This window comes from Calidris pugnax, unplaced genomic scaffold (genome assembly GCF_001431845.1).
Source record: "Calidris pugnax isolate Ruff unplaced genomic scaffold, ASM143184v1 scaffold17, whole genome shotgun sequence".
Taxonomy (NCBI): domain Eukaryota; kingdom Metazoa; phylum Chordata; class Aves; order Charadriiformes; family Scolopacidae; genus Calidris; species Calidris pugnax.
This window is the reverse complement of record NW_015090794.1, coordinates 5,659,521-5,684,628: the sequence shown is the minus strand read 5'-3', so window position 1 is coordinate 5,684,628 and position 25,108 is coordinate 5,659,521. Positions and strand designations below refer to the sequence as shown.

General features: G+C 47.0%; 1 protein-coding gene across 1 annotated transcript in view; it reads right to left on the bottom strand.

The window, feature by feature from the left end:
* Positions 1 to 24,407, bottom strand: part of SYT17 (synaptotagmin 17) — a 43,765-nt gene extending 19,358 nt beyond the window's left edge. Inside the window, exons 1-7 of the mRNA XM_014936203.1 lie at positions 24,354 to 24,407; positions 21,888 to 21,905; positions 20,330 to 20,478; positions 15,073 to 15,221; positions 14,024 to 14,643; positions 2,291 to 2,411; positions 1,354 to 1,509 (exon numbers count right to left, since the gene is read on the bottom strand). Coding sequence (XP_014791689.1) covers positions 1,354 to 1,509; positions 2,291 to 2,411; positions 14,024 to 14,643; positions 15,073 to 15,221; positions 20,330 to 20,478; positions 21,888 to 21,905; positions 24,354 to 24,407 — 1,267 coding nt within the window. The remainder of the gene's footprint in view (positions 1 to 1,353; positions 1,510 to 2,290; positions 2,412 to 14,023; positions 14,644 to 15,072; positions 15,222 to 20,329; positions 20,479 to 21,887; positions 21,906 to 24,353) is intronic.
* Between the last annotated feature and the right edge of the window lie 701 nt (positions 24,408 to 25,108).

The window sequence follows — 25,108 nt, the reverse complement described above, 5'->3', positions numbered from 1 at the left end:
CTTTGACCCCAGTTCATTTTTTATAACATATCAACAGCATTTTTAACATATCCAGTCCTACTTCCACTTGCATTCACCCCTGTGTTGGGGTCCAGGCAGGCTTTAATTCCTAGAAATTCAGGTACACTTGGACAGCACAAATTAGGAAACTAATTAGTGAGGTATTACCTGCAGAAGAGACAACCAAACAGCTCCAGCTGCAAATACCAAACTTCTGGCACAGTCAGGAGGCAGGCGGGGCAGGGCAGAGATGTAGGACCTTTCAAGTCACCTTAAGTTTAAGATTTGGGGTTAATTATTTCTGGATTTGTCCACTGGTGGAACCTGTTGACATCCACTGAGGCACAGGCAGGAGAATCAGGTATCTATCCTGTCCACAAGAAGGTCTGACCCTGCCTGAGCCCCATAGCACACATAGGCTGGGCAAAGACATCGCATGGGGACCCACCGCTTCCTAGGGGCATCTGCAGCCCTGCCCAAGACCTCCACGCTGTGGAATGGCAGAAAAGGCCACCAGCCACGGTGGGTCCATGGCTACAGTTCAGCCCCACCACTGGTGCCCAGCCTGCGGGCGAGAGCACAGCCCGGGGTGGGGACTCCCCCCTGCTCTCTCCAGCACACCCAACTGCCAATTTCTACTGACTGCTTTCGTGCCTAGAGAACAAAAATAGGAGATTCAGAAATTGTTTGAACATAAGAATTCCTATCCCAGCCAAACATCTCCAGCGCTGACAAAGCCCTTGAGTGAGGTTAGTGCTGGGAGTCCTCCTGGCCCACCGCCTGCATGGTCTGTGTCTTGGTCTGCCTCAGCTGTGCCACGCAGGGCTTGGCACCAAGTACCAGCCTTTTAGAAATAAAGGCATGATCAAACCTGCTTACAGAACAGGTGATGTCAGTGCCGAACACCTACAGCTACATCATCTCACCGGCAAATTATGTCAAGTACCAGAAGTTATTTTTGCCAGTGTCTGAGCTCTGGGATGGTTCAATACTCCCCTCTCACTCTTCTAATTTTTGACTTTATGCCCAAGTTGGTTGCCGCTGAGAAGTGCGATTAATGTCTCCTCCTCTTCTGCACAAAAGAACTCCCAATGGCACCAATTAAGCACAGGACCAGCAAGGTGTGCTCCCAGCCAGCTCCAGCCATCCGGTGGCAATACTGGGAACAGGTTCTGCAGAGGACAGAGTGTTAATTAAGCTTCCCTGGAGATCCCAGTGATGGCCACCCCTTGCAGAGTGGCTACCGGGACAGCCACCGTCCTGCACAGGCTCATCTGCACACCCACAACTGCTTCTTTGCTCACCTTGGAGGCAATCACAATCATGCCAAGTTGGTAACGCCCCCACTTTTACCTGTGAACACTAGGCTGGCGTTTTCCAGTTCTTCCTGTGGAACCTTGAAGCTGAAGGACTCATTGTAGAAAGGATCTATCGTCCCCCGCATGCAGGAGGTCTTCTTGGTTTTTGTTAATTTTAATCCATGAACAAGCTGAATTTTCACAAAGGGGTCTGACAAGAAACACAAAATACAAGCTCTGCATTACAGGTGTCATCAGTCGGTACCCTGGCTCACGAAGGTTGGGCACCACAGGGATGACCGTGCTGGAAAATGGCATTTGGAATGGAAATCCCCATTCCGCTCCCAGGGATTTGCAGTGGATACAAAAGTCAGGCAGCTGGATTTAAAAACGCTCCCTGCCAAAACCACAATTAATGACAGCTTTGATAGAGGCCAAGCATACTGTTCTTTTTGGAAAATGCCAATATTCTGGCAGCAGCAGTGGCTGGGGCAGGGAACATGGGAAAAACACCTGAGGACATATGCGTGAAGCAATTACCAGCAGGCTCAGAAACAGCATGGAGCAATGCATGGACACTGGAAAAACCTCACACCATCCAGAGCAAACAGATACCCTAAGTGAAACCACTGCAACATTAACATTCGGGCAGCATCGGCAAAACACAGCGCAGGCACAAAGGAGCTGCCTCACAGAACACAAAATGGGGGGAATTCAGAATTCCTGGTTCCTCACCTCACCCTGGTTCAGAGATTTTTACTTTAAATATGGCAAAGGTAGTCACACCCTCCATTTTATCTCAGGGTAAGCATTCCAAATACTTTTCTTATGGTTGGCTGTATATATATAAAATGAATATCCAGAGCCTTATATTAATAGGAATTGAGCATCCAAATCCCCCTGGGTCCCCCACAAACTGCCTCGCCACTGATTTGCTTTAAAAGCACATATAATCTGTGCATGAGTAATGTGAGAAATGCACTGCCCTTTACCTGAACCTTGGCTCATGTCCGTCTGAAGAAGCTGTTTGGCTCTAATGATGTCCACATTCAGTCTTCCTGCGCTGGGTAGGTAGTTTAGGGACAACAGCAGCTCTCCCAGCTCCACTTCATTCTGCAGGGAAAAAGGAATGTGGAAATTTAGAACTGAGCTCAGAGGGAAGCGAAGAGCAGGAAGAGAAATTAAATAAATCCCATTTCTCTAAGTGCCTGAAAAATAAATTTTAGTCACGCTCTAAACTGCAACCAAGAACCATCTGGTGGTACCTCATGCTGAGCAGAAACAAGAAAGAATACTATCTCCAGGTGAAGATCATTCTTTAATTGCTGATCCTTCACCAGCTTTTCAGCAGTCACGCAAAGAGAACCTAAAAGAAGGAATGAATACAAGGTCAGTAGTTTCTACCTGCTCCCCTTTGAACAGTTCCAGCTGGTTCTTATCACACCAACCTCACATCTTATTAATGTACAAAACACAGACCCATTGGAGGAGACATCCTCTTTCCTTCCCAGCCACCAAGAACCACACCAGCCACTTGGGAAGTTCAGGCATGGGATGGTTAATGCATACCTGGGTCACAGGAAGGCAATTCAGAGGAGACAACCCCTTGGCATCCAGCCCGTCCCAGAGACCTCAACAGAGCTCAACTGTGCCCTTGCTGTGCATCAGGCTGTACCATGGCCATAGCTTCACATCAACATAGCCATTCAACCATTATTTCTTTTCCTTTTACTTAATGATGCTTAAAACTAGTAATTAAAAAAATAGAGCTGACATCACTGCTCCTCAGACATGACAGTTTAAAGTGGCCTCTCCCCCCATAGCATGACCTGGCTTTGAGATGCTGTTATTCTCAGATGCAAAATACAGGCAATGAAACAACTCTGGAGACTGAAAACACACCAGCCAGCCTGGGCTGGGCATCCATCCATCTGACTTGGCTCAGGTCCATGCAGGAGTGCAGAGCTAGTTCTTCATCCCAAATAGCCAAACAGCTCAAAGCCAAGCCTACACTGGACGGTCATAGCCCATTCCCAAAAGGAAAAGAGCTGCAGTACTACTGCAATCATAACAAAAGGCTTAAATATCTTCACTGATGCCCCAAATATTAGATTACAGATATCAGAGACTAAAGGACTGGGTAGACAATAAAGAAAAAAGCTCCGAGACACAGTCACAGCCTGAATTGACCTGAAGAACCAGGTTCATCAGCAGATGGGCCAGCACATGAGGTACCCACTCCCAGCAAAGCTATCAACGGCTCTGGGGAAACTGAGGCTCAGGCTGTCGGGAAATACAACCAGCTCATGGCTATTCAGCTGCAAATGGAAAAAACACAATTTCCACCGAGCACAGACGAACCAGAGGGCTCAGACCAAACACGAGGAGGCACTCCAGGAAAAGCCCCGTCCCCTGCCAGGAGCAGAACAGCACTTTTCCCCTGGCAGGCCAGCAGCAGAGAACGGCTCCCGCTGACGGCGGCCACTGGGCTCCTCAGTGAACGAGCCAAGCGCTAAGGCTGACGTCAGGTAATGGTATTAAAAGTTTCCCCCCAGGCACTTTCTCTCCTCTCCTGTTCCTGTTGACTACTCCCGGGGAAGGCAGCGGGACGTGCGTGGCATGCAGGAGCAGGTGGCAGGCTGAGGAAGTCCTGCACCTCCCACACTACATAATACAATTCCCTTTAATTCAATACCTTTTTTTGGCTTTCCACGGAAAATACGGCAATAGGCTGCCCGATTTCAGGAGCTGGCAAAGCAACCCCTCCGTGTTTAACCCCGCACATTTAATGAGCAAAGGACATGAGAAGCACCACATGAGGAGCAAGGTGAAGGCTGCAAGCACAGCAGCATCCTGAGTCAGCCCCTGGGCAAAAGCAATAATCTACATCACAGGTCCTAAGGCAAACCCAAACCCTCTCCTCACACACTCCGCTGCCCCTGGAGCCAGTTCCAGAGACAACCTTGCAGCATCCACCCCAATCCAGCCCATCTTCTGCCTGATCTTCCCCACAGCCCCTCTCCCTTATGAGAAAAAACATCCCATTTCTTGCCCCAAACTCCTTTTGTCACAGCACCTCTCAGGTCACATTATGTGGCAGTATATGGCTACACAGCACACATGCTCACATTCACCATGTGTGTTTTCTTCTGTTGCCACAGTATTTTTGCTTCACTGAGAAGGCATCCCTCTTCTGTCAGTCTTTGCCAACTCCCATACCACAGTTCTGTTCAGTATATTTTAAGTTCCTCCGATGAGAAAGCCATTGCCCAACACAGACCTGACCCAATACGCACACAATACTCATGACTTCTGTGAGGTCAAACCATACCTACATATACCGTTATGCCCAGTGGCTGCACAATGTAAAGATCTAAGATAGTCTCGCACCCAAGGTGATTTAAACATCATCTATCCAATTTGAACTATTATTGTTGGTTTGATTTTCCCCAAAATCACTCCTCCTGAGTCTGTGCCTGGAACAGCTTGAACATTTATCATCACGAACATTTGGTAATTTCTAAATCTATTACCAGGACAGTAACGAAGCCTCGTGGTGCCCACACCACCACCCACAAGAGGATCCACCTGAGATACCCTTTGACCCCGGTTCATTTTTTATAACATATCAACAGCATTTTTAACATAACCAGTCCTACTTCCACTTGCATTCACCCCTGTGTTGGGGTCCAGGCAGGCTTTAATTCCTAGAAACTCAGGTACACTTGGACAGCACAAATTAGGAAACTAATTAGTGAGGTATTACCTGCAGAAGAGACAATCAAACAGCTCCAACTGCAAATACCAAACTTCTGGCACAGTCAGGAGGCAGGCGGGGCAGGGCAGAGATGTAGGACCTTTCAAGTCACCTTAAGTTTAAGATTTGGGGTTAATTATTTCTGGATTTGTCCACTGGTGGAACCTGTTGACCTTATTCAAGACCTGCAGGAACTAAGGGGCTTCCCTGGGTCAGGGAGGAGGGTGAAGCTCAGCAAGGGAAGGTAGATCTCCACACTTAACGACACGTTTACATTTATGCTCCATTTTAAAAAAAATGCCCCACACTGTACAAGTCAGGCAGGGTATAAAACATCCACTGAGGCACAGGCAGGAGAATCAGGTATCTATCCTGTCCTGAACCCTCCCCAGCACCGTGTCCTGTAAGTTACTTGTTTTCTTCTGTTGCCACAGTATTTTTGCTTCACTGAGAAGGCATCCCTCTTCTGTCAGTCTTTGCCAACTCCCATACCACAGTTCTGTTCAGTATATTTTAAGTTCCTCCGATGAGAAAGCCATTGCCCAACACAGACCTGACCCAATACGCACACAATACTCATGACTTCTGTGAGGTCAAACCATACCTACATATACCGTTATGCCCAGTGGCTGCACAATGTAAAGATCTAAGATAGTCTCGCACCCAAGGTGATTTAAACATCATCTATCCAATTTGAACTATTATTGTTGGTTTGATTTTCCCCAAAATCACTCCTCCTGAGTCTGTGCCTGGAACAGCTTGAACATTTATCATCACGAACATTTGGTAATTTCTAAATCTATTACCAGGACAGTAACGAAGCCTCGTGGTGCCCACACCACCACCCACAAGAGGATCCACCTGAGATACCCTTTGACCCCGGTTCATTTTTTATAACATATCAACAGCATTTTTAACATAACCAGTCCTACTTCCACTTGCATTCACCCCTGTGTTGGGGTCCAGGCAGGCTTTAATTCCTAGAAACTCAGGTACACTTGGACAGCACAAATTAGGAAACTAATTAGTGAGGTATTACCTGCAGAAGAGACAATCAAACAGCTCCAACTGCAAATACCAAACTTCTGGCACAGTCAGGAGGCAGGCGGGGCAGGGCAGAGATGTAGGACCTTTCAAGTCACCTTAAGTTTAAGATTTGGGGTTAATTATTTCTGGATTTGTCCACTGGTGGAACCTGTTGACCTTATTCAAGACCTGCAGGAACTAAGGGGCTTCCCTGGGTCAGGGAGGAGGGTGAAGCTCAGCAAGGGAAGGTAGATCTCCACACTTAACGACACGTTTACATTTATGCTCCATTTTAAAAAAAATGCCCCACACTGTACAAGTCAGGCAGGGTATAAAACATCCACTGAGGCACAGGCAGGAGAATCAGGTATCTATCCTGTCCTGAACCCTCCCCAGCACCGTGTCCTGTAACCCCTGCAGAGTTACTGAAGGAGCCACTATAAGGTAACCATCACACTACTGGCTAACCCATGAGCCTTCGCTAGGTAAAGGTAACACTAATTCCCCGATTTAGGTTAGGACCTACCCTGATAGGGATATTGGCACCTCTAGAAAAATCTTTTTTACTACCTGAGCTTAAATTTGAGTCAGGCAAGATATAAAATTCTATACTCTGTAAGCGTGATCCACAGATGTCAGAAGACAGACTGCCACCAGCTTTAATGAGTCTCAGATCAGGCCAAATTTCCCAAATCTCAAGAGCACCTTCTGCCCCCTTAATGTTTTTCAAGCGTGACCCGATTTCTGTTAATTATTTTAAGGGAAGGAACACACAGTCCAACACACAATCTGACCCACAGAGGCCATGGCAGGATGGGTGTGCTCAAAGCCAGCGAGAAAGCAGCAGCCCTGTTGTGGGCAGAGCACCAGCAGCATTTTGCAGCGATAACAAAAGGTGTTTTTAGAAGGAAACCCAGGTCCCCGGGTAGCTCACCTCCCCGTACAAGTGACTCAGCCTTTTCAAGGCACTTAACTCGAGCAGTGAACTGCCTCTGATCTTATAAATACGTTATTTCTAGCTTAGCCGCGAGGATCTAGGAAACATGCCTCAAATCCTGCCACGGTGCCTGAGGGGATGTCAAGCACTAGAGAAAACATGGCCAGCAGCCACCACGCGTTCCCCCCCGGCACATTGAACCAGCACCGACTCCACCATGCCATGCTGCACCACACTCAGTAGCTTTCTCCTGTTCTTTAGTTACCTGTCATCATTAGCAAACAAGCAAGGAATTGACAGGTTGCTCCAAGAAGCCCGAGGTACAAGGCATCCCTCCTCAGGCTTTAGCTCCCCGTGCTTTCCCCGACAAGCTCATGCCATGGCGTACCTTTGCTGATGCAACAGGCTTGCTAATGAGACACACTGGTGGCACGGTTTGTGCCAGAGATGAAGATGAGGATGAGGATGCAGACAGAGCTAGGGTTTAATGGACTCCTGGCTCAGCCGGCAAAGCAGAGATAACTGGGGAGCACAGTGGGGTCCAGTGTGAGATGGAGAAACAGGGCCCTTTTTGCTAGGGGTCAGGCAGGAGACTCAGCTCAGGGAGGGACGAGTGGCCACAGAGGTCTCAGGTGGCTTGCGGGGCCACAGGAGCTGCCCAGGCTGTTTCTCCAGCCCATGGACCCACTGAGGTCACCTGCATCTCGGAAACACTCTGTGCTGCCATAACCATTGCCCCCACACCCATCACCTTGTTTATAGCCATCTTTATCAGCAACGGCGTTAAGGCAGGTCTCGCTGTGGGACTGCAGGCACAGAAGCATGGCTTTTGTCACACAGTGGAGCCTCCCCAAAGCTCAGACTTGCGAAGGGGCTGAGCTGAGAAGAGGGATGCAAGTTCACGCATGAGAGGTGTCATCGCCACATTGTTCAGCGCAGGGAAAGGAAGTGCCTGAATTTTACTTTTCCTAGGTCTTTTCATCAGGAAAGTAAAATGCTGTTGGTTTTGCCTTGAATATATTGTTCACAGAATGCAGTGTGCAGAGGTGCCCCTCCAGCACCGCCGCGCAAAGGCATCATTTTAGTGGCCATTATTATGCTGATGACGCGCTGATTTGTGCCGAGATCCCAGATGACCCTGGAAAAGCAATTTCCTGTTTGATGAGGTGCCGGAGTGACACCAAGTCTGGGATGTCTGAGACTCCTGAAGCTCCGATTAACATTTCACTCCCGGGGGTTCCTCTCCGCAGCTGCATTACGCAGCCAGTCCCTTGGATCTGCAGCCTTGGGCTCGCCTGGCATCCAGAACCTTCTGCAGTTACTGTTTGGGTTGAACCAGACACATATAAGAAGTTTGTTTTTTTCTTTTCTGAAACACAAAGAGGCTACCTCAAGGGAAGAGGAGTTTTTAATTAATGCCATTTGCACATCTTGTTTGGATCAGGGCAATTCTCTCCTCACAGCCCCCCCAGACTGTTCGCTGTGCATTGCTACACCACCAGCACAGTTCTGCAGCTGAAACCCTCCCTGGTTCCCGATGGGAAACAGAGCATATTACATCAGCACAGACATCTATGCAACGCTCCTAATGAAGTTTCAGATTGATTTTCTTCCTCAAGGTTATCTGTGATGGTACCTCCAGGCACATTAGAAAACCGATGGTTTAGAACAGTTTGCTCTAACAGGCTTTCTACAGCGTCCTGTGACACACGGCACCCTGTGACACACACGGGAAGGCTGAGCTACTGAGAACCAGAACCTAAATAAAAATAAATATACTAACCAATGGATAAGAACAGTGTTACCTACGTAACAGACACCAAGTAGATGTATGATGAAAAGCATCACAAAATCCCTTCTAAAGCCTAACTGGCTTTGCATCAGTTTGGACGGTCATGAGAAAGCATCTCCTGTGCAAAGACCTTTGGGAAGAAGGTCTCCTATGGAGAGGTCCTGCTCACAATCCCCACCAGCCCCTCCTTTGGGCTGCTCCTCAGCAAAATACAGCCCACAGCATCCTGGTCCTCTGCAGAAAGGGCAAGGAGTGAACAGCACAGAGTGGAAGGGATGAGGTGACCAAGACGACAGCTGGAAGCAGAACAGATGGATAAGGATGAGAGAAAAATCATCGAGAAGAAAAATGTATTAGTGCTGGAGCTTTTAAGACTGGAAAGGAGGAAAGAGCCACCGAAACGCATCTGGGGAAAAAATAAAGATACAAAGTGGAAGAAAGATGGTTGAACGCCATAAGCCAAAACATGACATCAAACCACAGGCTAAGAGACAAAAATGTTGTCATCATGACAGAGAAGCGTCCATCACAGCATCCTGTCACAGTTCCCTCAGTTCCAGTGACCTGCAGGGTGGTAGCATCCCGCTCCCAGCCAGGCCTTGCCCAGAGCATCTCTCATGCCGGACACAGGTAAACTGCCAGGTCGATTTTAACATCTTGTTAATAAGAGAGCACAGCCCCATGTAACCAATTCACGTTCATCATCAGTGATTCTGCATCATTCCTTTAATTAAGCAGCCATTAAGCTGGCACACGCCATAACCACCTGGCTGCATGGCAGAATTCAAGGTAGCACCCAAGAGGAATGCTCCAAAATGAGTTATTATCTGAATTTCAAGTTCCCTTCTCCCTCTTGCCTCCCAGCCAAGGCAGGGTAAGAACAGCAGTGCAGTACCTGTTGCAGGTTTATCCCTGAGATGGAAATCAAAAATTGCAGAGAGCTGCCACAGCAAAGCCACTCCACTTGTGGAGCACATACCATTTTTAACGTAAAAAGCTGACAGCTCCTTAAATGACTGTCATTCCAGGGCACTCATAGTACAAAGATTAAAAAGCAAGTCCAATACATACTCCCTCTACTGTAAAAATGAGTGGAGAAGGAATTTTTATGCTATTTTCCCACCACGACCAGGCAATTTTTTTTTTCTCCTGTGGAATGATCTCCAAGCTCTCATTACTGCTGGTCTAAAACATTTATTCCTGCCCACTCAAATCTGCCAAAAGAGAAATGAATCATATGTCAATAAAACTTGGGGTCCTGAACATGTGTTTCAGAACTAATCTTAATGGCGAAATGTGCGAATCTGAGCCCAGCTACAGCAAGGCCTGCCAACTTCATTCATGGTAATTAAGCAAAGCCACACACATTTAAGGGGATATTTAAGGAGCGCAGAGTGTTCCTATGGGGACTGGACTCAAGAGCTACTCCACGAGCATCTACAGCACTTCAGAAACACATTAATTACCCTGCAAGAAAAAAAAAACAGGGATAAAGAATTTGGCAATACCTGCACTGACATTTTCTACAAGAAATAAGTCCTTCTGCTGAGCTGCTGGCTCTGATGATACATCGGACGGCAGCTCGCCCGTGCCTCCGCCTTGGACTCAACCCCCCCAGGTGCTCAATGCATGATCCAAACTAAAAAAGCACTCATGCACAGGTATGGTCTTTTGGTCAGAAGCTTAGCACCAAGTGGTTTATCGCTCTGATTCCTCAAGGCTGAGAGGACAGCACACTGCTCATCCATATCTGGGTTCTCTGACAACCCATGCCTGACATAACCAGCACAGCAATGCTGCACAGCCTGCTTCCTTACACCCAAGCTAAGTTCTCAGGCTGTTAGTTAATAAGAAACTCCATGAGGTGGTAATGAAGATGTTCTGCTATCAACGACAATGGGCTTTCCCCCATTGAGGACCTGTACATCCCATCCACAGGCCTAAGGAGCTTTTGCTGGTCCAGCTCGCAGTGGAGTCAATGCTGTTGTTGGCTGCAGAAGCTGGACAAGCCTCAGCCTGGGAGAAACCCACCCGTCCCTGCCGACACCACACGCACCAAAAGATTGCTGGAATCCCCCATCTTTTTTAGCAGGGCTCACTCGTGCTGGCACAGTCCTGGACTGAGGCAGCATCCCAGCTCTGGGCTTGATGGGGCTCAGTGTGATGGTAGGACAAGGACCAAGCACCTGACTTTATCAGCACATTCCACAGCAGTGCTTCCAGGTGGGTACAGAAAGCGCAGAACAGATGTTCATCTAAACCAATACCATTTAGGCCACTTTCTCTGCTCTCCCAGAAACCTTGCCCCATCCCACTCCCACTGGTATGAAGAGCAAACCTTCCCCACAGCTCCTGCCATCTGGATTCACTTTCCTCCACCTCTCCAGCTCACCATGTTTCTATCTATAAATGCCAGTTAAAAAAATACAAATTTAAAAAAATCACATACTTTGTGTCTTTCATCTTTACATATCGCGTCTATGCCTGTCTGTTTTTCTCTCCTGCCTGTTACTGGTTTTCCAAGCACCTGCTTCAGCATTTTCTCCACCACGATCTTTATCGCTGGGGGGGCTTGCTGCCAGCTGCTGCTCCATGCCCGAGCCCCAGGGCAGCCAACCCAGCCCGGAAAATTTTCATCGACTCATAATCAGAACCGTCTCAAGTTCAATCCAACAAAAGCCTTATAAAGGCTGTCTGTCCCTCAACTAATCAAGCAAAAATGTGAGAGGCATAAAAAACATTGTCAACATGTCAAATCTATCATTCCGCAGGCAGAATTTTCCAACTAGCAATCAAAAAAACCCCTCACAGATTTCCAGCACAAGCAGCATTGTTATTGAAAGACATTAAAACGCAGTTTATCAAAGTAATAAGCTTTATTGTTTTACTTCTTCCAGGATTTATTTCAACCCTTTGATCAACTTCAGTCACTACTAACAGAAAATACAACTTATTCAATAAACTTTGAAAATCTTACCACTGAGAAAACATGGGAAGATGATACCAAAGATCCTCCCTGGATATCCTAGTAGAAGTACTTTCAGTTGCAGTCTGGCAGCTAAGGCCCAGCCAAAAAGAACAAGAAAGTACAACACAACCAAAACAAGGCACTTCAGTAATCAAGGTGAGAAGGACTTTTTGCTGAAATTAAGTTTTTCCATACGACAGCAAGGCTTGTAAGGCCAGGTGTGCCCATTCAAAGGGAGTTTTCTCTTCCTCCCCCCTTCCTTTTGTAAATATCAGAAATGCCAATTTCTGCATAAATAATTTATCTTGAATCCTGGTGAAGCCAACAGCACTGCTGAGAGCAGCAGCAGCTCTCAATGGAACTTTGCAGAGGGAGGGAGGAAAGGCTGGCTCCGAGCTTGGCACAGGAAGGCAGAGATGATCTCGTCTAATCAAGGTCTGTATTAGCTGTGGAATGAATCCATGTTACTAATAAAGAGATACATAATACAGAGAAGTATTTATCATGCAAAAGCAGGGAGGAGGGGGGGGAAAGCAAGGCTGGACGGTGTGAATCACAGGAGGGTAACAGGATGCAAAGAGGGGAGCTCTGAACTCCGATACACAACGCAGAGCCCGTGATGAGCGATGAACCCCAAAAAGAAAAATAATTGTTGCAGGCATTTGTAAAACATTTGACAACAGGCCCAGGCAGCAACGGGAGCCCAGGAATACCTGTCCTTGTTCATTTTCCTTACGAACTGTTTTGCAACACAGCTGTCCCCTCGCCCTCGACTGCCAGTCTACCAAGCAGAGCAGATCCCACTGAGATGAAGACACGTCCTACACAAAGACACGCTCAGGGACCCCACAGTTTTGACTTGTGCTCAACTTTCAAAACTTTTTTTCTCGTAGGAGCAATGTTCAGGCTAATCCCAAAATACTCCTACTTGTATTAGAGCAAATCTAGTGGGCTCTCCTGCAGTTATCAGGGGCCTTGATCATCTCCCTTACGCACTGCAGAAGGTTTGAGCAAGAGGTAAAAGCGCTCTCCGCCCCTCTGCACGCAGAGATGGGGCAAAGCAAGAGTCAGGGACCTGGCTGATTTCACATAAAAACACTGCTCGGTGGATTTTTCTTCCACACGTGCCCGATAACAAGTTTCCACTCCACATCAGACTCTTGGACCCACATCGTAAATCAGCAGTGAGGTCAATGATTTACTGCTCATCTCATCTAATACCTCTGGCTACACATAAAAATCAAAGAAAACATGAACCATCCAACTTCACACAGGGTTTTGATTCAGTAAAGGCTCTAAAACTTAGAAATTGCAACCCCAGTGCTGGAAAGGAACTGGGAGAGGCAACCCTCACACCAACCTTGCGTAGTACTCCTGTCCTCCTGTTTTTACAGGGTCCTGTGCCTCTAGCTATGTGGGTGATACTGCTAGTAGCAGATTTGATAGCCAACTGCCGTTCCTGGTTGCAAAGCTCAGATCTTCCCATTGAACGACTCTTTTCCTGGCTGGCAAGGAGGTGGCACTAAGTAGGGCCCCTTCCTGAAAGCAGACGTGGAAGCACACAGACCCGCTGCATCTTCTCTCCCCATCCCATCGGGCAGTCAAATCTAGTCCAAAACACATGCTCAAACCTGCCTGCATGCAACGTGCCACCTACATCAGAGAAAATCTATGGCAAGTTTATTTCCTTCAGGGACATGATGAAAATAAATCTACCACAGGCAGAATCACAGGTTGAAGTAAATCCTGGAAGAAGTAAAACAATAACCCTTGCAATTTTTTGCTCATGCATTAGGCCACAAGTCTGCGGAGATTTTGTCTTCTATGCACTTTGTGAATCAAATCATCACTGAATTGGCACCAGTGGTTCCCCTCACGTCCCCAACCACAGGAGTGACCCAGATAGGACAGTGTCACTGCAGCTTCTGGGAACGGATGCAGGTCACTGCAGTGACAAGAAAGATCTTCCAAAAGGTGCAGACTTCCAAAGCAGTCTGGAGTTGTTCTCATTAAAGCTGACATAGGATCTTTTGTCATGCTACCTCCTTCGAAGATAAAAGACAGCTCTTCTACCTCACAATACAGTTATAAGACCAGTTATAGGCCCACATTATTTCAACCTAGCAGATGCTGTATTAACAAGATGACAATGACTAATTAGAAACCACATAACTTGCCAACAAAAAAAGGACCCACACAAAAACAGTGAGAAAAATTGTGACAATAATCCGATAAATTCTGTTACCTGAGAACTAGGCACAAGGGCTTTCCACCAGTGTCCGCCTTTCACAAGGTCTACATCGCTCAAGGGCATTGACACTTTGCCAATAACACAATGGCGTGAGAATTTGTCAAAATCCACTACGGTTAAAAGCAGAGTTCTTCTCTGGGCTTCTAAAAAGGGGATTTCAAATGTGTACCTCTCTTCAAACAACGGGTTCTGTGTTTTGCGTTTCACTCCCGTCTGCTTGGAGTTCTTCTGATCAGGAAGAAGGCAGATCTTCACATAGGGGTTGGAGTGAGCCATGTCCTGCCTTGAACCGTCGTAAGAAATTGGAGGAGGCAGATCTTTAGCTTCAATGACTCGCACTATTAGATAATTATACAACAGATCATACTGTGTGCTAAAATGCAGCATGCCCAGCTGATACTTCGATAAGATCTCCTCATCTGTCAAGGAGTCCATATCATCACTATTTGAGTCAAGAGAGTAGAGTCTTGGTTCAAATTTTCTAAAATAGTCATCTGGGGTATAGGTTTTTCGAAGAATAGTTGGCTGAACTATTTCTTTCTTAGCTCCTATTATTCCAAACTCGATAGGTTTAATGTCAATTAACGGAGAACTTGGCCGCCTTGACTCTAAACCTAAAGGAGAGAAATGCACAAACACGATTGTTAAAAACTCAACTGAAGCCAGTACAGGCACAAGTCAACTTGTGCTTCTTTGGGTACAGCTATACTGTGCCTGTGCAACGCTCAGCACAGTGGGCTCCCCAGTGGGACTTTTCACCGTTAAATTGCCAATAATTAATAGCACCCTTAGTTACGCTGAAGTGCAAGCTCAGCTACACTTCCCCCCACCCTGTCTCTTTTCTCATGCAATTACCATGCACATGCTTCAGCAAGAAAAACAGGGCTGGCCCCTTCCACCGTGTTCCTGCAGAACTGGATGAGATTTTAATCAATGTACCTTCAACTTGACTTGATTCCCTGTCTAAAAGATAAAAGAGCAAGCACTACAGTTTGATTTTCTTCCCCACAAGAATTACATTAATGTTGGAAGGACGACCTTACTTGAAATCCGCCTGGTGAGGCTGTAAGTGGACCGTGATGTATCTGAAGACGATCGCCTTCTGTCAGGGGAAACATCCTGAAGAGTGGGAGGCAGCTCACTGATTGTATTATCAGAGTCTCCATCTTTGTCCTCATTTTGGCTGCTTATCCTGTTAGAATGAGAGACCTTTGGGCGATTCAACCCAGTAAAAGGAGTATATAGAGAATAAAAATGCCTTCTGATATTCTGGGTCTAATCTTGGGTGCACATCCCTGGATGCTGCAGGGTATCTCCTGATCTATTTGGCATGCAAAAGCCTGAGCAACTGACTTGAGGCCTATGTAAAAAACAGGTTCTTTATCTTTCTGCCTGTCTTTCAAACAGAGTTATATCAGTTTTAGAGTAAGACACAGGCCACACGGGCACGTGCAACGCAGATCTTGATCAGAAGTATTATATTTGTCTTTAAGAAAAAAAAAAAAGAAAGAAATAACACAACCCCCAAACAGTAGCTTACTGCTGTACATTCACAGCTACACTTCCGAAGTATGGCCTTCTCTAGGAACGAACCAGCACAGGAGACCACCATGCTCCAACATCTCCAACCTACCACACACTCCTCTCAGTAAAATAGTGGTGTGCAGCTGCACCACTAAGGTTCAAAACTCAATCTTAGAAATACAATTAATTAAGAGCTATTTATTGGCATGCCTTTAAAAACAACAGGCTGCTTTCTATCTACTTCTACAAACCAGAGGTGATTCTCAGAATATAGTAATTTTGCTGCCTGGGGGTCTCGGTGGGAGCAGGGAAGTCAGCAGGATCTAAGTAACAAACCAAGTTTCCATGAGAGCTGTAGCATCTTTGAGAAGACTCAACAGAAGACTGGCATCATAAAAAAGTCCACATGTAATTCCTATTTCAGTTTGTTTACATATATCTTTATATTTGTATGTGTTGTTTTCGTATAAAACAACATTCTTTTTAAAAACCTCGATGTGTCCCAGCCACAGTGGCTCACAAAAGCAGCCAGGAGCTCCCAGCCTTGACTGAAAGAAGAGCAAGAGCAGACAGTGACAACTATAGGAGATAAAGTTTCCACCTGCACGTTCAGAGGGGAGCAGCTGCCAATGGAAATGAAATCATACAATGGTGTGTGACGCGTGGCGCATCATGTAAAATAAGCTTTCCCATTAATCCATGAGAAAGAGTACTCCAAAAAATAGCAGCAGATCACAAGGGAAAGCGTCAGCGTGAAATGAGCAAAGTAAAGGGGAATACTGTGTGAGTTTTGCTCCTGATTCACCCTTTCTATGTGCATGGCTCGGTTGGGTATAAACGAAATATGTTGAATCATTTGCTTTAGTAATCAATGACCGGAGTAGAGCAATAAATATATTCAGCAAAAAGCTGAATAAACTCACAGAAAAGGCCGCCCAAATATAAAATAGATTTAAATTGGAAATTCTTATCCAAACCCACAAAGTTCACAGCGGGATCCATGCAAATCTCACCAATTCAGTGTCACACAACTCATCCACATAAAAAAAAAAAAAAAAAGCCTGTTAACAATCAAAACCAAACCCTATGCTAAAAGGGACATACAATATTTGCACAACTCTGCAGCCCATTAAAGGTAGTCGTCCAAATCATGCGGTTTGACATATAATCAGTACTTGGAACACAAATAGCTTTTTCATGCCTAAATGCGGGTCTACACAATCAAAGGCAGCATTTGGATATACTCGTGTTTGAGAAGCAAATGCACAGAATGAGAAGAAGGCAGGGTGAAAAGGGAATCAGGAAGAGAGGCATTAAGGATGTTCTACAACGGGTAAACGTAATAGTGAGTTAATAACATACAGATGACCTTTAGTAAGGAAATTGCTACTGAGCCACAATAATTTTTCCTCAAATAAACTTTGGCTCTGGTTAAAGCAGCTCTGTTTCTGTTTAATCCAAACCTTTGGGAAGGAGTTGCGTCCTGATTTCAATTCAGTCTCACAGACCGTGCACCGTTTATCTTTGGGGTTTATGTAGAATATTCAATAACAGGCAGCGCCGACACACACCCTCGCTCCCAGCCCATTTCTTCAAAGACCAGGACGCAAGTGCTCCTCGTGAAATAACAAGAAGCTGCCATACATTCAGGTCAATCCAATTAGACTCACTTCAGTCAGAATTCTTTTTCCTAAGTTGCCACTGTAAAAAATTCAGAAAGTGAGAAAAATCAACAGTGTCCCAAGAGGAAGGGCTTAAACTTGTAGCTTTAACGTCCCCTCCTGAATTTTCAGGACAATGAAGAGCTGCCAAAGGGAAAACCTATGGGCAAAAAGTAAGGGATGGATTACTAAGCATGGGCAAAGAAGATGATAAAAGCAGTTTTCCCCTGGGGACTGGGTGGGGAGGTAAGGAAGGGGCAAGTTGCATTCTGCTTTACACCAGTGTCCTAGGCCCACGAAGAAGTGGCAAGATGGAAAGATCTCAGCTGAAAACCCAGATCTATTTTTAAAACACTTTCAGGCTGTGAGCAGGGAATACAATAAATTGATTTGTTCCCAAATTCAGTGCATGCATCGAAACGCAGAATATGGAGGCATCAAATCCACCTTCCGTTTTAACGGCTTCCACTGAATCCAAAATCCCCCTTTTCAAAAATAAAAGAAAAAAAACATCAAGGAGTCAATCAGCACACACAGATCTCCAAGCACTTAAAAACATACCCATTATACACGTTATTCTGAGACCAATTCCAAACTCTTACTCTGCTCACACATCTAACTCCAGACATTGTTTCCTACCTCCAAAAATGCATACTGAGACTTAAGAGTAAGATCAACACAGTGAAAATAGATATCTTCTGCGGCTTCTGAATTCTGAGCCAGCAGAGGCTGAATGGGATCATTTCCATCTTAAATTTGCACACACAAAAAGCACGGCCCTCCCATTGATCAGCAAACAAAATACACAGTTTCTGTCTCCTGCCTTTTATTCTCTTTTCCTCTTCATCTTCCAGACTCCTGTTCCTCCACAGGCTCATTTTCTGCCCCTCTCCTCTCATTCACTTTCCCTTGGCTCCTTTCCCTCTCCATATATCCTCTGCTCTCTTTTCCCTCCTCACTTCACTCATTTCTGGGTTCCCTCACCATTTTCCAACTAAGTCACCCCGGAAGCTTAAAGCATCGCCATCTTCCCTGGCACCACTCTGGGTCCATCTCAGCTCAAGAGGAGAAGCCAACAGCTTTTTCAAGCAATCAAAGCCCAATCTCCAGCTTCCACATCCAGGTGTGTTAACACTGCCCTTACAGACCCCAGGATTTGCAGAGGAGCCAGAGGAGAGGGTGGTCAGTGATCCTAAGGCATGAAAGCATCCGTGCCTCCTCACAAAGCAAAGCTACTGATCTCCCGTGTCCTCTTTGCTTCCTGCTGCCCCTGTCAGGCATTACCTTTGGGAACTCATCTTCTCTCAGCACTAGAGCAGAACAGGGAGACCCTAACTGCACCAGGTCGCCTGAAGCTGGAAGGAACAATGGATACATAACTAGGCTGGAGTCCCAGGGACCCTACCCAGGGCTGATAGCATGAGTAGGTGCAGCATAAAGCACAACATGGTTGAAGAACTGGGTTGGGTTTTTTTTTCAGAGCGTATTGTCTTCTGCTTATGGCCATTCCAGTAAGCCAATTATAGAGGCTTTCAGATGGAGCAGGACTTGAGGAAAACAATACAGGCTGGAGAGAGCATTTTATGCGTCCAGAGGTCTCCATGTTCTCTGTGGCAAAGCCCTGCTCATCTGCAAAGTCACCATACATCCAAGTTCTGAGATCAGACGAAGAAAAGAGCTTGAATGTCTGCAATGCCACTTTAGCCAGACAGAAGGATCCAGCAGTCAAAAACTATACCACGGGATGATCAGCCCACTGCCCCATACACACATGATGTCCCTTCTGCTCTTCAGCACACCAGACAAACTCTGAAATATCCTCTCACAACAAGCCTAGCTACTTGTTCCCAAACATGTAATTGTTCCTGCAGCAATCTTTCTATGTCAAATACTGCAACCTCATCACTGTGTTCTCCTCTGTGCAATGCTTTCCTATTTAGCATTGATTTTGTTTCCATTTCCCATTAATTGCAGGTGAATCCATTTCTGGGCATATATCAGACTCTTAAATATGCTTGCCCACATTTAAAAACCACTCTAACACATCTTGAACATCTCTATTTTTATTGCTTCTGTATTAATTACCATCCTATTCTACCTGGATTCAAAAGAGTATGTAGACAAGACTGTGATTTAAATATGAGACAATTTATTTCACACAGCACCAGGAGATGGACCTTCCAGACCTGACACAGAACAGCAGCAGGTACCCACAGGAGTAGATAAAATATCTGAGTGTCTCAGTGCCTAGGTACCAAATTCTGAGCAGCATATGATGCACTAAATAAGCATCTCCTGTGCTACAGCTTCTGGACACAATGAAGCTGTATCCATCAAATTATCTGCTCTCACAGAAGACAGCCCAACCCAGCCACCAGAGCAGCCACTAGAAGACAGGAGACCTTTGCTCCCTTCTTGGTTTCACTGGCTCCTCCACAGGGTCACCTCTGTGCTGCAGATTCCCAAACGAGAGGGAGCACAATAGGGAAGACTTCACCGACTTTGTAATAGATTTGCAAATACACTAATCAAAGCCCCAGATAAAACCTGGCGCTGCCGCTGTTGTTCTTTAATGAGTAAGAGGAAATCTTGAAGAGTACTAAGATGAAGCAGGAGATCAAGTCTTGCTAAATGAAACTTTAAATTAATTTCCCCTTTAAAGCACATATGAGGTACACCTTTCATCTGCCTATATGATAACCACCTTCATGCTAGGATAAGAAAATATTTCAAAACAACCTCATCAGCATCTCAGCTAAGTTGAAGTACTCCAAAGGGCTGAAGCAAGAGGAAATAGGACTGAAGATGAAAAGCATCTTTAGAAAAAGGTGCACAGCTAAACCAGTTATGGGCTTGCTGCGCTAGCTGACAAAATAGCTTGTCTTACACATCAGAAAAGTGTTTCACAAAGACTAACCTTACTATTTGAGCTAACAGGACTGCCCCTTTCTCACCTTGCTGTTGAGTAGCCTATGTTCCCACCCTCAGCAGGAGGTTCCTCCTTTCTACATGGCATCATCTGAATGTCCTATCCCCATTTCATATCAATACCCTCCTCACAGCTGAGCAGCCCTACTCCTCAGTTAAAGCTAGGAAATTGTGCATCTAAACTTACAGCCAGGCTGGAGTTTGAGCAGGAAAAGGTCCCAGGATTTCAACTTCATCTTCATTTGTTTGACAACAGCTACAGTCGAAACACTTCTGACAACAATTTCTACAAGTCCACCGGCACAGCAAGAGATCCGAGATTCTAGCGAGCAGACCCTGAAGCCATTGGAAACCAAAGTACAAGATTACAACCCATCAATAGCTATTGAGAAATAACATTCAGCTGTATTTATGTTTGTGTTTCTGCAACAGAACATTAAGAACTATATTTATTCCATCTATATCAACAGACAAGTGCTATGCAGTTATCAGCCCAACTTCACTGATGCCATAACAAGGCAGGAAAATAAGCATTCACTGCAGGTATTTTCCCTCTAGTAGCAATGTATTATTATGTAGGTTGGCAAGAGGGTGATTTACAAAACACTATGGCGTAGCAATATGCTAGAGTGGGAACATGCTTATTCTTTCACGCACATCAACAAACTAATAGATTGGCAAATGTACAACAAAAGGTATTAAAAACAGAAGGTAAGTGAAAGCTCCTCTTCAATCCAGCAAGGGTCTATTTCATTAACACAGCAATGCAAACACATTTCGTGCCTGTAGATGTATCAGTATGTAGTATTTGTATGATCCACACACATACAGCATTACAGCCCAACAAACCTGCCACTGAAACGGATTAGCAAAAGCACACTACCCGCATGCCCGCCCTCTGCTACGATGATTAATTTAACAAAGAACCTTCCATGATTTTTTGGTGGGTTGGTTTTTTTTTTTTTCAAGAAGTTACTTGACCCAGAAAAGTGTTTCATTTCTTAGGTCTCCATGGTGACACTGGCAGCTTCACCTGTACCAGTGCTCCTCTGCTGTCCCAACCACAGCGTGTGGGTACCCCATCAGAGGGGCAACCGGCTGCTGCCCCATTTCCCTGCCATCCCTGCAGCCTTCAAAGCTCTGCTTTCTTCAAGAGGAGCAGAAAGCCAAACCTTAGCCCATTTCCCACCCACGCCAGCTCCAACTTCTGCAGTTCATAAGAAGGCTCATTAAGCAGTACAAGGGCACTGCTAATAAAGGGCATCACTCTGTAGTCACGGGGAGGTGGGGAGGAGGCAGACATGCAACTGCAAGAGCACAGCACGTGCACATCCAGGGTCGAATCCCTTTACGATTGGATGTGACCTTGAAATGATCCTAAGAAGCTGAAGAAATAAAGCATGTGAGATTTTTCTCTGTAGATATGCCCCCAAAATACTTGAGACATTTGCAGTATTCACAAGTGTGTAGATACAGGGCACCATCACACCCTGCAAAGGGGTTTCCTCTGAGGAACACAGACCTGCAGGGAAGACTTCAGAGGAACATTTCTTTTTGCTTTGGTAAAACACACAGTTTCTTCCATAAACAAAATTTGAACATTGCAAAAAACCAAAAATTACCAGCCCAAAATGCAGTGCATTACTTATATCTAGGACATCAGTAAAGAGTCAGAAAATACAAGACAATCCCCTCAGGATGGAGTGAGGAGACAGAGCGGAGAGTGAATCATCAGATTAACTCACCTCATTTATTGGTTCCAACTGTCCTTTTAGACATCCAGGATGAAGCAAAGGGGAACAAAATGAAAAAGACAAAAACAGGTTAGCAATGCTCAAATAACTTTAAATTTTCTGCCATGACATGCCCTGGCCTGGGATAAGCTTGGATTTCTGGCAAGACAATTATCTTGTAGATGTTAGAGGAAGGAGAGATCTCCTGACCAGGCATCAGCTTCTGCTGCTTCCAGTCCTTCCCCACCAAGCTCCCTCTGCTCCTCCTTTCCCAGGAGCAAAATTCCCAAACCCATCTTGGAGCATGAAAATCTTGCTCATTGCCCCTTGCTAATGGGTATCACATGCAACCACTTATTTTCTTTTATTTAATAACCTGTCTCTAATTGCAGCAACTACTTGCTGCTGACAGCAAAGCACATCCAAATTTTCCAGTTAGATGCCACAGTGGAACAAAAGGCTTTCCCCCAAATTCAGCCCGTATAAATACAGCTTCAATGCCAACTCATTAAAAGCAATGTTTCTAGGAAGGGGCACAGACTCGGAATACTCTCCATTATGTACATATCACTTGAGGTAGCTGGGCATCTTCTGTATCATCCTCAGACATGACTTGAAGAAACCAAAAATTAGAAATTAAGTGCTTAAAACTTGAGTCATGCACTTCAGTTCAAAAATCCACACTGTAGCTACTTCCTCCAAGTCACAGAGAAAATCTACAGGAAAGGAAGAAATCATCACAAGCCAGTGTTTTATTCACAAAGCCACTCTTGGAATATTCTACTTGATCCATTTCATTGATGACTGGACATTCAGTAGCATTTCAGATGCCTGCTGAAATGTCTTTCCTACCACTTTCTGTCCAATGTCTAAGAGTTTCCTAATTGTCCTGGCTGTCTTTCTATAGAAGGAATCCCTAAAAAAAACCAACACACCACCAAACAACAAACAGAACAAAAAACTAACCAAACAAAAAGCCCACTCTTCTCTACTTTTCTACATGTAGAAGTTGGTTTCTAACTTTATGCTCCTGACAGGGACAAGAGCAGCCTTTTATAAAGAAGCTGGGATGCAGGAGTTGCCTTTAGTTCCAAGAACTCTGCCATGGACCACATTTCAGCACAAGCCTCCCTTTCAAACTTCTGGGAAACCAGTGATGGGTGAAAAGGCCACCACTTGTTAGAAACACAATTTAGCAGATTGGAAATGCTGCAGTCCAATGTGACAAGACGGTGATCACCAGCCACCCATGGACCAACTGTTTAAGAAAACCCTACATGGCTTAAAGGGCTTTAACATTCCTTATTAATGCAAAGTAGCAGCCAAAGCACGGCAGCCACAGCTACAGTGGTTTAGCAAGGCTGCAATGAGAATATTTAAATTGCTCTAAAATGAAGCGGCTGGCTCCGTGCCACGCGATTGATCGCCGCAGCACGTGCTGTGCGAAGGAAGTGACATTTCCCAATGGCCCGCAGGGACACACAGCAGGCTCGTGTCAAACGTCCCCCCTGGTTACAATCGGCCACCGGCGACGAGAAACCACCCCTGTGTGCCACCAGCCCCCAGAGCACAGGCAGTGGTCCCAGTGGCACCGCAACAAAGCGCCTCTGTGACCACCCCCAGACCTCCGCCAGGAGACGGGAGGACAGAAATAAAACTATTAAAGTGCAGAAGAGGCAACAAGTAACCAGGGCCATATCAGGTTTAAAAGCAGGGGCCCACGAAAGGAAAGCAAACAGGAGCAGCTGTGTGCACCCACCGGGCTCACGCCGGGCAGGGGGGCCAGGGCTGGGGAAGGGCAGAGGTTTAGGGAAGGATGCAACAGGCACTGGGGGATCCCAGGCAGCAAATCTGCTGTGAGATGCTCAGGAGATGCTCAGGAGATGCTCAAAGCTGCTGTGAGGTGCCCACCCAGGAAAAGGGCTCAGCCCCTGCGGCTGGGGAGACACCATCATGCCCTGCCACGTCATCCCAAGCTGGCAGAGGACAACCCAGCTGGGAGCCTCCAGCCACAAGGGAACCCTTGTCATGGGCCGACCACGGCTGTCCCAGGCTATCCCCTCGCCCGGAGCTGGGTGCAAGGCAGGGCTGTATCTCTGTTTCACACCTTGCTGCGGGGGCCCAGTCCCCCCACAGTCTCCCTAGGCCCATGGGGAGGGTTGCCCGCTCCAAAGCCACACAGCCACCAGTCACAAACAGGTCAAGGGACCAGCTGCAACATCTTGCCATAGCAGTGTCCCCAGGGATGCTGCAGCAGGGTGGGTTCCCCCTGGTGACAGACCAAGCTGTGACCCCACAGTTACACCCTCAGGGAAGGCTCACGAGCTGCACCACAGTGGAGACCACAGCCTAGGGACAATGGGGTCCCCCCAGCCACACATCCGAGGGTGGCCTCCCACCACCCTAACATGATCACCATCACAGCATGGGGACAACAGGGTGTCCCTGCTGCCCTTGTCCCTATGGGGATGTCCCCACCTCACACACCGGGGCCTCGATGGTGGCGCTGCCAAAGGGCCCACCTGGCCCCATTCGGGGTCCCCCCTAAGATGGGGGTTCCCGGGAGCCCCACAGCCACCCAGCCATATGGGGCTCACCCCCAGGCACTGCCTCGAGCGGGAGGGGGGCTGTGGGGGCACAGCGAGGTGGCCCCACAGGAGAAGGGGTCACAGGTGGTGTCAATAGCGGGTGTCCCCATCGACACCCCAGCGCCCGGGCTCCCCGTGCAGCTGGAAATGCTCCGCTGGGGTTTGTCTTAAAACTGGGCGGCAGCCCTCGGAGCGACAGATGGAAAACAGGCGGCCGGGAACCGCAGGGCCGGGCGGGGGGGGGAACCGCTCAGGGTGTAAAACCAGCCCCAAAACGTAACCCAGCCCCGCACTGCTGGGGGGTCCCATACATCGCTCCGAAGGCTGGGGCTGGCCGCTGCCCAGGCCGTCTGTGCCCCCCACCCCGCCGGGCTGTGCCGGGCTGGAGGGGCCCATGAAGCCCCCCCGAGCATCTCGGTCTGACCGCGGGGCTTAGCATCCTCCCCCCCCCCCCCCAAAGAAGTCCTTGTGCGGGGTCGCACGCACCCGGGGGGCACCCGGTCCCCCCAGCAGAGAGGGCTGAGTGCTGCCCGCCGCCCCCCCGCGGGGATCCGCGCCCACCCCGGCGCCCCCGGGGGCAGCGGGCTCCAAGCCCCGCTCCTGCCCCGGCCCCGCCTGCCCCCCCTCTCCGCCCCCCCCGCGGCC